We start from the raw sequence: 12,883 nt of genomic DNA on the forward strand, positions 1-12,883 counted from the left end.
ACATTCCGCATTGATCTGCCATTTCTCACTCTGAAGAGAAAGAAATTCCTCTCTGCATCTCTGCAGAGGTACTCTAAATCAGTGTTTCCCAAACCAGTCCTCAAGGCACGTCAACCAGTCCAGGATTTAGGGATTACATAGCAGTGGCTAAGGTGTTTTTAGAAAAAAAAGAAAAAACACCTTAGACACAACTGGGTCACCCCTAAATCCTGGACTGGTAGGTGTGCCTTGAGGACTGGTTTGGGAAACACTGCTCTAAATGATGCCTCGCCTTTCCACACTGTACATTAACTTTTGTAAGTCAAACTTTATAGCTGGATTCTAGTATTTCTGTCAGCAGAGTTTCTGTTTAAGTGCTAGTCACGCACCCAGTTATTTAAAATAATGTTACTCCTTCAAAAACAAAAACCACTAAAATGACTCAGTAGTGAAGGGGTTAAGGGTGCATATGTGTGTTTGTGGGTGCACTCATAGACAATGTGCACATTAGACATGACAAGCAACCCCGTGAATAGCATAATCAATCCGAAATATAAAATAAATACTGAAATTATATACAAAAAAACTACCAGCCAAAGAAAAACTCTGGCAGGAAGTAAATAGAGGGTTACAGAGGTAGTACAGGGCATTACCCTAAATATATATAAAGAAAACAAAAAGTAATGAGGAGAGCTCCTCGTAAAAACGGGGTACTTCTCCTCAAGACTACTACCCCCAAATTAAGTATCAAATAGATTTAGCTTAAAAAACTAATAGACTTTAATGATACAGAAATAGTATTAACATCCCCCCCCCCGACATATACAAAAAACACACACTATCACCCTAAACGATATGGATTAAAACATGAAAACTAGAGACTGCAAATCTAGCTGGCAAAACATTATAAGGCATAGTCCTTGTGTAAAGATAAAACAGTGTATCAAAAATGTGCAACTATTCTATAGATTTATATGAAACATCTAGACACAGTTGCAAGTACTGAGGAAACTGTTGAAATAGTGCCCCAAGGAGATCCAGCCTATTGGTAATTAATTGTAGCCAAAAAAACAGCAGCTTGCCTTGCCCTAATATATCAAATAGGGAAAATCAGAACCTAAGTATCCTCTATTTAATCAGAAAATCCCTATAATGAAATTTAAATGTGCAGATATCGGTATAAGCTTCCAACAGTAATAAACTGCTGTATAATGTCTAATTCATAAAGCAGAGATTACATTGAAAGGACAGGGAGATGAAAATAGAGGAAACAAAAAAGGTTAGGAAAACTTAGTCTAGGTAGAGTCCAGAGTAAAAAAGGGGACTCTACCACCACACAAGCTCGTATATCACTGATTCCTGTAGTATAAAGAGATTACCAAATTGGGGATCTCTAGATTAGGGACATCCAGCAGGCAGTCAATTCAGTCAATAGAAAAAATAAAGTAAAGTATTATCGATTTAATCTCTGCTTTATGAATTAGACATTATACAACAGTTTATTACTGTTGGAAGCTTATACCGATATCTGCACATTTAAATTTCATTATAGGGATTTTCTGATTAAATAGAGGATACTTAGGTTCTGATTTTCCCTATTTGATTTATTAGGGCAAGGCAAGCTGCTGTTTTTTGGCTACAATTAATTACTAATAGGCTGGATCTCCTTGGGGCACTATTGCAACAGTTTCCTCAGTACTTGCAACTGTGTCTAGATGTTTCCTATAAATCTATAGAATAGTTGCACATTTTTGATACACTGTTTTATCTTTACACAAGGACTATGCCTTATAATGTTTTGCCAGCTAGATTTGCAGTCTCTAGTTTTCATGTTTTAATCCATATCGTTTAGGGTGATAGTGTGTGTTTTTTGTATATGTCGGGGGGGATGTTAATACTATTTCTGTTTCAGTAAAGTCTATTCGTTTTTTAAGCTAAATCTATTTGATACTTAATTTGGGGGCAGTAGTCTTGGAGGAGAAGTACCCCGTTTTTACGAAATACTGAAATTACCAGAAAATGCTCCCCATAGCAGATATCACTATGAGCTACAAAGAGCAGCTTTACCTGCTGAAATTGAAATATATTAATATCCATTGCCAAATAAGGGCAGCAACAATTAAAAGGATATACTGTCTATAATACAGAATGCCACATTTGTAATAAAACTGGAAATAAGGGGATTGGTGGCCAAGTATACACGTTTACCTTTGAATCGGGAACACAAGGAGAAGCTCAATGACAACAAGCTAACATATAAATCCAGTATGGAGGTCCAACCCAGTTTATAAGTTATTGGAATCTGTAAAGAAAAATAAATTGTAAGTGGAGTCTGTGTTGGAATTGTGATGAGGCGGAATGCAAAGTTTTGTGTGAGGTGGCCTTCTGTACTTCGATAAGAAAGGAGAGCATTCTGGACTTATGTGCTGTATTTTGAAGGTGATCACCCTCTTAGAACAGTTTACTTATTACAAACAATGTTGATGATGATCACAGGTGTCTTGGATGGAGGCAGATCATAATTGCCTGTACTCTATGGACAGGTGTTCGTAAAGATATTTTATAGAAGTGCTTATATCTGGATTGCTTGTAGTGAATAGTTGTATAATCTTGCACACTCATATATATGAGGTTGCCCTAGTCCATTTGTTTGTATTTGTGATTAAGAACGTTAGCAGATAGAGCATGGTTTCCTCCAGATATCCTTCAGAACTTTGTGTTCACCAGCTATTGTCCAGAGCCATGTAGGTCCCAAATATGAAAGTGTCACAAAAAATGACGTGAAGTTTGATACAATTACTAGCATGACATGTGTTAACGTGCTCAATTTATAACTAGCTCTGAGCAAGAGTTATTCCACGTATAGAAAGATGGCTTTGTAGCAGCAGTGTCCCTACAGACCACTGTACATCGCACATAGAAACAGAAGTAAGAGGTCAATTTGTCACTTGTATGTTCGTTATGATAAATCACCAATATTTCTTTTAGGTGAAATGTCACAATATTTTCTACAGGGATCAATAAACCATAGCAAGGTCATTTCAAAGGCTTTGATTACAGAAAATAACATGCCCTCGCTCAATGTGCTGTGGGTTGTAATAGCTGCAGCGTTTGTTTTAAGCATTTGCTGACAGTTTGTGGAGAAAAAAAAATAACTTAATTGGGTGCAATAAACAGGAGATCATAAATAAATACTAAGAATACAAATAATAAATGCAATAGGCAATAATCTCAGTAATTGAATAGCAGTTTCAGCTAGACCTTACAGAGATGCTTGCTATTCAACAGGATGAGTTAAACTTACACATGGTCATCCAATCCTAAACCAGTAAAGTGATAGCGGAGGAGAAAAGACGAGAAGCTATGAGCTATCTGTAACACAATATGGACGATTCAATAAGCTGAGTATAGGACTCTGCAGGTGTAATGCACACAGCAGAGGATGCTTAGAAGAACACTATAGTGCTCGTGTGGCTATTAAGTTGACCGGCCCGGCTCCGATCACACTGAGAATATGTTTTTACTCACCTTTTCTCCCACGGTCTTGCAATATTGTTTGTTTCCTTTATTAATTTCAATTTCTGTCTTGAATTAATTCCTTTTGTAATTGTTTTCCCCCAATAGAATTAATGGGATACTATAGGCATCGAAACAACTTTAGCTTAATGAAGCCGTTTTGGTGTATAGATCATGCCCCTGAAGTCTCACTGCTCAATTCTCTGCCATTTAGCAGTTAAATCACTTTTGTTTCTGTTTATTCAGCCCTAGCCACACCACCCATGGCTGTGATTTAGGCAGCCAGCATGAAACTAAAATGGTTTCATTTTCAATTAGATTTTAACTTGTATTCCAAGTTCTTATCTCTTCTTTAAATTGAACTTTAATCAAACATAGGAGGCTCTGGCAGGGTTTAGAAGGCTATTAACAGAGCGGGAGAAATGCTAAATTAAACAGACTGTGCAATAAAGGAAGTTTAAACATTAGATCTCACTTCACAGGAAGTGTTTAGGAAGGATGTGCAAGTCACATGCAGGTAGGTGTGACCAGGACTGTATAAACAAAGTGATTTAACCCCTAAGTGAGCAAGAATGCAGGGGGATAATCTATACACCCAAACTGCTTCATTAAGCTAAAGTTGTTTTGGAATATAGTATCCATTTGAGGTAGATTTGCTCTAGCAATAATATAGCAGCCAAGCTATTAATTAATTAGTTGGGTTGGCATATTGCAGTTTGTCTTGAAATAGCTCTCTATATGAAAAATAAATGATTATGTTAAATTGTAAAATTATTAACGTTACGAAGTTAACAACTCCTCCCTCTTTATTTCATGCCCCTCTTACAAAGACATATTTAAAATAATAATAATAATAATAATAATAATAATAATATGTCTAATTATATTTTTATTTGCAGATTGTCTTGGTTCCCACTTTACGTGGCTGCAAAATATATATACAAATTTCCCAGCTCTACTCAATTTTGTGAGCAAATTAAAATGTGTCACTGGACTCTGCCCCAAGGACTTGGAGGATTATGGCTGTACGTGTCGGTATGAGATGGAGGGGCTTCCAATTGATGAAATAGATAGGTACGTTTTATTAAGGTGGTTTTGTCACATTACAGGTTGTTATATTTGAATCAATCTTTTTTATTTCTCTCTATATTACTCCTTTTTAACCGCTTAAGGACTGAGCCAAATGTACACCTTGTGATAAAAAAAAAGGTAAACAAAACCTGGAATTTGCGCTATATGTCTGTTCAGGCGTAATTCACCTATTTCACATTAAATGCACCCCCCCTTATTATATATCATTTTATTCAGGGGAAACAGGGCTTTCATTTAACATCAAATATTTAGCTATGAAACATAATTTAATATGAATAAAATATAAAAAAATGGGAGTAAATAAGAATTTTAATTTTTTTTAGTTCTACGTGACATTTTAACTGTGATTGTCATAATACTGTTTGCTTTTTCTGCAATGAAATACACATACTTGTATTCAGCGATGTCTTACGTGTTATACAGTACTCCCTATGTACCAGTTTTATGGTGTTTTGGGAAGTTACAGGGTCAAATATAGCACATTACATCTCAGTTTTTTCACATTGAAATTCGCCATATTGGTTATTTTGCCTTTGAGACCGTACGGTAGACCAGGAATGAGAATTACCCTTACAATGGCATACCATTTGCAAGAGTAGACAACCCAATGTATTGCAAATGGGGTATGCCCAGTTTTTTTTAGTAGCCACAGTAGTCACAAACACTGGGCAAAGTTAGTGTTAATATGTGTTTGTGTTTGAAAAATGCAAAAAACCTAATTTGAACGCCAATTTTGGCCAGTGTTTGTGACTAAGTGGCGACTAAAAAAGACTGGACATACCCCATTTGCAATACCTTGGGTTGTCTACTTTTGCAAATGGTATGCCATCATGGGGGTAATTCTCATTCCTGGGCTACCATACGCTCTCAAAGGCAACCTAACCAATCTGGCGAATTTCAATGTGAAAAAACTGAAACGCAAGCCTTATATGTGACTCTGTGACCTTTGAAAACACCCTAAAACCTGTACATGAGGGGTACTGTTGTACTCAGGAGACTTTCCTGAACACAAATATTAGTGTTTCAAAACAGTAAAATGTATAACAACAATTATATCGTCCGTGTAAGTGCCATTTGTGTGTGAAAAATGCAAAAAATGTCACTGTCACTGACGATATCATCGTTGTAGTACATTGAGTGAATTTTGGCAGTTATTGCAGTGGGCGGGGCATAAGCAAAGTTCCATTTCAGTTGCTCAACTAACTTACCCACAATCCATCAGTGAAATAGTCCTAGAGGGTGGGGGGATCTGCAGGCATTATGATCAGTGGGAACGTTAATTTTTGGGGTGTGACTCGGGTGTGTGGCCAGGGGCGGGGGCTCTACTGAGGAATTTTAGGTGACTTACTTATAACAATTTGTGCAACTAAAATATAGTTTAGAAGAATGCATCGTATTTGCACAGACTGATTTTTTTAAACACATTATTTTAGTTTAAAGAAAGAAAAAAGGCACATGACAATCCCCACTTTAAACACAACAAAAACCTAGATTTTTAATTGATAGTGTATCAATATGTCTGTCTACCTAACCGTCCATCTTTCTATTTTAATGTCTTAATATAATTTTTTTCTCTAATACTAAACCCCTTAGGCCAGAAACAATTGTAGGTCTCGGGGGTATTTTATTGTGTCCCTGTTAGTGGGGATAGGCACCCGATAATAGTCAGATCCCTGTTGATCCCCCAATACGCAGTTTGCTGCAACAACACTACATGAGCCAGTGCAAAGGCCTGCTGTAGTGGGTATGGTTCCAGGAGTCCCCTGCCACAATAAGCTGTTTTTTTTTAGCAGTTTGACACTTACTCGTGTCCCACAGATACCCCTAGTCGCAATATCGCTAAAGAGGTTGTTCTCATTCTGCTCGATCAGTATCAATTTTGTGAACCATATCTGCATCATTCATAGACTGAGAACAGTTGCAGTGGTTATGGTGCTTGGAGGGCCCCATTAATTTGAGTACATTATTAATAATATTATTATTGATATTTATATAGCGCCAGCATATTCTGCAGCGCTTTGCTTTAATATTATCAGAAGGGGGGGGGGGGATTTAACACTAAGTTAGACAATTACAAAAACTTACAGGAACAATAGGTTGAAGAGGACCCTGCTCACTGAGCTCACTGTCTAGATAGTATATTACTATTGAAGAATGCGTTTCTGAGATAATTTTATAGGATAAGAATTGGACACGATGCTGATGTCATGTATATATTGCAAGTGCCTGTCAAAAATGGCTAAAGGGGCACTCAAAACACTAACAACAATAAGCTTCATGCAGTGGTTTTGGTGAATAGACTCTGTCCCTGCACTCTGACAAATCTAAGCATTGCAATTTGTGAGAAATGGGAACGGTTTCAATTGCCAGTCAGAATGCCTCTAGTGGCTGCCAATCAGAGAAGCATCCTAGTGGTGGAGCGTGGCAGTTGAGAAGCATACCCAATAGCCCCCTGTGCTTCGCTATGAGAAGTGGTCCCAGTTGAGAAGCATGCCCAATAGGCCCCCTGTGCTTCGCTATGAGAAGTGGTCTAAGTTGAGAAGCATGCCCAATAGGACCCCCCGTGCTTCTCTATGAGAAGCATTGAATAAGACCAGATATCAGCTTGGCACTGGATTAATTGCATGTGTGTGTGTGTGTGTTTTTATTTTTAATCACGAGAAGTAGAATGTGTTGTCTCCTTTGGACAACGTTTAATCTGCTTCCCACCTGTTAGAGTCTATGGCTGGAGACAACCCTGTGATCTGGTCCACGCTCTGGTCCTTTCACCCAGTAACCTTAAAAGTAAGGGGCCATGTCATATTAGTCTTCCTGGCCTTGTATACAATCAAGATATATACAATATATGGACAGAATCTAGATTTTTGAGCTCTGTAGCTTGTATGTCTTGCTCACTCAGTGCACAACATTTGATGATAATAATGTTAATAACAATAAATAAAATTCAACATCTGGTTGCCATCAGCTATATATAGTTATCCTTATCTTAAAATGCAGACTTCCCGTAAACCACATAAAAGTTGGCTAAGAACTCATTCTAGCCACTGGGTTTTCTGCATATTTCAGGTATTAAAGCTTTCACCACACATTATTTTATGATCTCTTTTATATAATCACCACCTTCAACATTTATATATTGGACGACCAAGGGATGTTTTAGAGTCATTATTGTTGTCATTTAAAACTCGGATGAACTTAAAGTGTAAAGAAAGGAGGTATATAAAAAAAAGTTTGTACATCTGTTCAATGGGAAAAGAACAAATAAATAACAAGATCCAAGACGTAAAGATGTAAGGTCTTTTTTGAGTGTCCTCAGCGTACAGATGGCATGAAATATATTGGAATTTTATTAGATTTCTAGGGAAGACTAACTGCAGTGAAAATAGAAGGTCACACAAAAATTAACCTCTGGGTATTTCAAGTGAAAGTGGCAGCAGGGAGGATGCGTAGCTGGAAAATTAGATAATGAAAGAACAGTGAGTCAGGTAAGATGAAAACCAGAAAAGAACAATGTCATGGAGGTTAGGAAGAGTTCGAAGAAATAGTGGTTTTGCAGTTTCAAAAAAGGCAGATAGATCAAGAAGAATCAGTAGAAAGTAATGAACGTTGGAATTAGCAGCATTAAATCATAGGTCACTTTGGTTAAAACTTTATTTTGAGCAGAGTATAGAATTATCTGTCCCTGGTGGTCCAGGGGAGAGCATTCGCTGGTGATCTGTTAGAAGCTGAGCAGTATCAGGTGCAGACCACCTTAAGAGCTCCCACATTTTCCAGGCACTCAGTAATGACTCAGAGTGGTGGCTGTGGTGCTCGGAGTCACTGAGAAGTGCAGGGGGAACATGATGCAGCTCTTAATGTGAACTGCACCAGAGATAGACCTCCAGGCCCAGGCACGGCCCTATTCCACCTGAAGAGCAATGTGACTTTGTTAACAATGTCCAGAGTTTTAACAAAATTGATCTTACTAATTGCTAGTGTAACTTACCATTAGCAAAACAAAAACTGAAGGGGGCATGCTCAAAAATGGTTCAACACAGAATCAGAGATGTTGTAGTATCCTACTAACTCCATAAACAATACAAAGGGGCTGTAATGGTTATGGTACATCCCCGCTATTTCAGCACTGAAAGTGTTGAGAGTTAGTAAATTCACTTTTATTCCAGCACTGGGAGAGTCTCTTCACTGCAGCTTACCGATGATAAGTCACACACTAACAATGTTTCTCTGTGACAAGCTTTCACTTCTGCTTTGAACTACAGTTCAAAGCAAGTGAGGCAGGAAACCAACCGAGCTGTCTGCTTGACAGCCTGGAATTTTTACTAAGGGGATTTTTAAAAGTGCTGATTTCTCTTAAAATCAATATTTTTTTTATAAAACAAGCTTGCATGGACATACCGTTAACCCACAAATCATTGCAGCAAGCTAAAGTGTTTAATGCGAATGGAGTGCCTCTTTAAGTAAGATACGAGTGAAAATGGAGCATGTAGTTTAGCAACATCTGATGTCTAAGCTTCAGTAACTTGTGACTGGACAAAACAGTAAATGGAGGGCTAAACTGTAATGCTTCTGCAGGAATATGAGATCAGAATGTAGACATATTGGGTGAAGTATCACCTTAGAAAGCTACGTGTTTTTCATGGGTAATATTGCCAATGAACTTGATAAAGGGACACAGCATGAGTCCAGGCTCTGCTCACAGTTGTAATTTATGGGGAAACAAAAGTATGTTAGACATATTACAGGTTGAATACATACTAGAGGAGACTAGGTCAAATTTATTTCCATCTTTGAGAGTGGGGGAGATGATCCACAATTTTAAAAACAACAAAAGAAGTATCAGATAGCCATCTAGAGGCCAACACACTAATTGGGGTATGTAACGGACCGTTTCAGCCTAAAAGGGGAAAAATGCGTTTAGGCGATAATCCCCTTTTCCATAGACCAGCAGCTACCATAAGCACCAACTTCCCGAACTCCCAAACTGCACGAATTCACCAACTCTCGAACAGCAGACACACGAACCCTGGAAGCAGCCGAACAGGAAAAGCAATATGGACAGCTTACACTCCTGGCAGTCGGCATACAGTCCCCTTCCCCCCAAGAAAGAGACACACTCCAGCTTCAGGGTTAAACAGCAACTCATTTACTCAGGGCTACCTGCCCAGTATTTATGCAGGTCTCCCACCTGGTGGACACTCCCCTAGGGGACCAAATGGAAGACTGTAACAAAGGACAGACATAAACCAATTACAGACACACAGCAGTAAACATTCCCACAATGCATCCTGGTTTCCTCTCTTCTGCCCTGGAGATAATTGTAGAGGTAATCCAATTACCTCCCAGGACAAAGACAAGACTCCATTACACATGTGGGGATCTAAATACAGTATTATGCTTTAAAATATATAAAGTCACTTTTATTCCACCCAACACAGACATGTTACATATCCCCAGATAGCTCAGGTCTGGGTGCACATTATTAAGTGACTGGCACCCAGACTACACGAATACAGTTTAATCGCCATGGAGCCAAAGTCTTTAATCACACAAATAGGCTCCATGGTATAGCTATCTGGGTTACTACAATTCCCATAGAAATACCGAATTCCAGTGTTCGGTTAACCTTGTACGATAGGACCCAGGCGACAGACGGCTCAGCGGTGTTCGTGCAATTAAGTGTCCGTTTATAGTTCCATAGAATCCTCGCCGAACACCGCTGGTCTTTCGCACAATTAAAATGGCCGCTACCTCGTGGTCGGCAAACGAACAAAGGCCACCCAGCCTTCATCAATTAAGCTGCGGTTAACCGCAGCTTCTGGGCGGTTAATTGACGGCACACTCCATCTCCTAGGTGGTCCCTCATACGGTAGTTTGTTCGGTAGCTGGAATCTACTGAACACCCCGGCTGAAAGGCACGAATATGCCTTTCTGCAGGTAAAATAAAGCTTTTTAAAGTCTGGTCCATAGTCCAAAGGAAGCAGGCGAGTAACCAGGCTTCTCCAGCTCATAGTGGCGAGGTTGGTTTCGCCACACTTCTCCCCTTTACCAACTAGACTAACAGGGTACCTGACCTCCTGCCGGTCAGTGCCCTGGTTAGTCCAGCAACCCACCCACAAAACACAACTATTAGTACAGCCCCCCCACAATAACTGGGTACTACACCTGAAAAAATTACAAACTTGTCCAGGTCCAGGTGTCTCACCATGACTGTGTGGGGAACAGTTAGGCTGCCTTGGTGGGTTGCTGAGGGGGCAGAGACCAGCGGTATTCTGTCCTGGTGCCAGCACTACCACGGAAGTAGTCTGGTTGGAGCCTGGTTGCTGGAGACTGACTGTCTCCCCTTTAGGTGCATAGCTCGGCTGCCGGAGGGGGAGACCGACTGTCTCCCCTTTGGATACATCGCTCTGTGGCTGGGGGACAGGACCGACCGTCCCTACCCCTTGGGCTGTAAGTACAGAGACTACGGTCCCATCTGCACAGTCGTGGGGCTTAACATCTCCCCTTGGTGGGTTAGGCTGCCGCTGGAGAGAGGGTGTAACAAGCTCCTCTCTCTGGACGGTAAACTGCCGCTGGGGAGAGGGGGTAGCAGGCTCCTCTCCCTGCCACTCTCTCTGCTGGTGGAAAGGGGGACCAGCTGTCTCCCCTTTCATTCTCTTGTCCGGCTGCTGGGGTGCGAGACTGACTGTCTCTGCTCCCGGCAGGACACACTGCCGCTGGGGAGGATGGACGACACCATCAGCTCCCTGGGGTACACACTGCCGCTGGGGAGGAAGGGCGACACCTTCTGCTCCCTGGGACACACACTGCCGCTGGGGGGGAAGGACTGCACCTTCTGCTCCCTGGGACAGACACTGCCGCTGGGGAGGATGGACGACATCATCAGCTCCCTGGGGCACACACTGCCGCTGGGGAGGGAGGACGCTGCTCTCCTCTCCCTTCGCTTCACACTGCCTTCTTGGCATATCACTTTGCTGCTGGGGGGCAGGAACAACAACCTCTGCCCCCTGTAACTCAGCCTGCCGCTGGGGAGGAAGGACTGCACCTTCGGCTCCCTGGGACACACACGGCTGCTGGGGAGGATGGACGACACCATCAGCTCCCTGGGGCACACACGGCCGCTGGGGAGGGAGGACGCTGCTCTCCTCTCCCTTCACTTCACACTGCCTTCTTGGCATCTCACTTTGCTGCTGGGGGGCAGGAACAACAACCTCTGCCCCCTGTAACTCAGCCTGCCGCTGGGGAGGAAGGACTGCACCTTCGGCTCCCTTGGACACACACGGCTGCTGGGGAGGATGGACGACACCATCAGCTCCCTGGGCCACACATTGCCGCTGGGGAGGGAGGTCTGCAAACCCCCTGGCCCGCTCTGATTCCCACGGCAAGTACTCTCGCACTGCTTGCTTCACACGCTGCACTCTATATTCTGAGGGGTTGGGTCCGCATAAAGCCAGTATCTTGGTGACCTCTCTGTCATACGCCTCTTGAGTGTAGCTGGGTGCCATGCTTGCTCTGCTGCAGTTGGTTCCTTGTAGATAGGGGCGCTGTACGGGTACTGGCGTTGCCCTCACTTTGTAATCCAGGAATGGTGTTGTCTGTAGCTGTCCCTCTGGTTGTAGGAACGATCCCACCGCTTGCCACCAATTGTAACGGACCGTTTCAGCCTAAAAGGGGAAAAATGCGTTTAGGCGATAATCCCCTTTTCCATAGACCAGCAGCTACCATAAGCACCAACTTCCCGAACTCCCAAACTGCACGAATTCACCAACTCTCGAACAGCAGACACACGAACCCTGGAAGCAGCCGAACAGGAAAAGCAATATGGACAGCTTACACTCCTGGCAGTCGGCATACAGTCCCCTTCCCCCCAAGAAAGAGACACACTCCAGCTTCAGGGTTAAACAGCAACTCATTTACTCAGGGCTACCTGCCCAGTATTTATGCAGGTCTCCCACCTGGTGGACACTCCCCTAGGGGACCAAATGGAAGACTGTAACAAAGGACAGACATAAACCAATTACAGACACACAGCAGTAAACATTCCCACAATGCATCCTGGTTTCCTCTCTTCTGCCCTGGAGATAATTGTAGAGGTAATCCAATTACCTCCCAGGACAAAGACAAGACTCCATTACACATGTGGGGATCTAAATACAGTATTATGCTTTAAAATATATAAAGTCACTTTTATTCCACCCAACACAGACATGTTACATATCCCCAGATAGCTCAGGTCTGGGTGCACATTATTAAGTGACTGGCACCCAGACTACACGAATACAGTTTAATCGCCATGGAG

The 12,883-nt window shown here is 41.7% G+C and overlaps 1 protein-coding gene across 2 annotated transcripts in view; it reads left to right on the forward strand.

The window, feature by feature from the left end:
* The window catches only part of OC90 (otoconin 90), a 125,686-nt gene that overhangs the window by 56,973 nt on the left and 55,830 nt on the right, over positions 1 to 12,883 (forward strand). For both annotated transcript variants that reach the window (XM_063451051.1, XM_063451050.1), the window contains one exon: positions 4,395 to 4,569. In XM_063451051.1, the coding sequence (XP_063307121.1) occupies positions 4,395 to 4,569 (175 nt within the window). The remainder of the gene's footprint in view (positions 1 to 4,394; positions 4,570 to 12,883) is intronic.

This window comes from Pelobates fuscus, chromosome 4 (genome assembly GCF_036172605.1).
Source record: "Pelobates fuscus isolate aPelFus1 chromosome 4, aPelFus1.pri, whole genome shotgun sequence".
NCBI classification, from domain to species: Eukaryota; Metazoa; Chordata; class Amphibia; order Anura; family Pelobatidae; genus Pelobates; species Pelobates fuscus.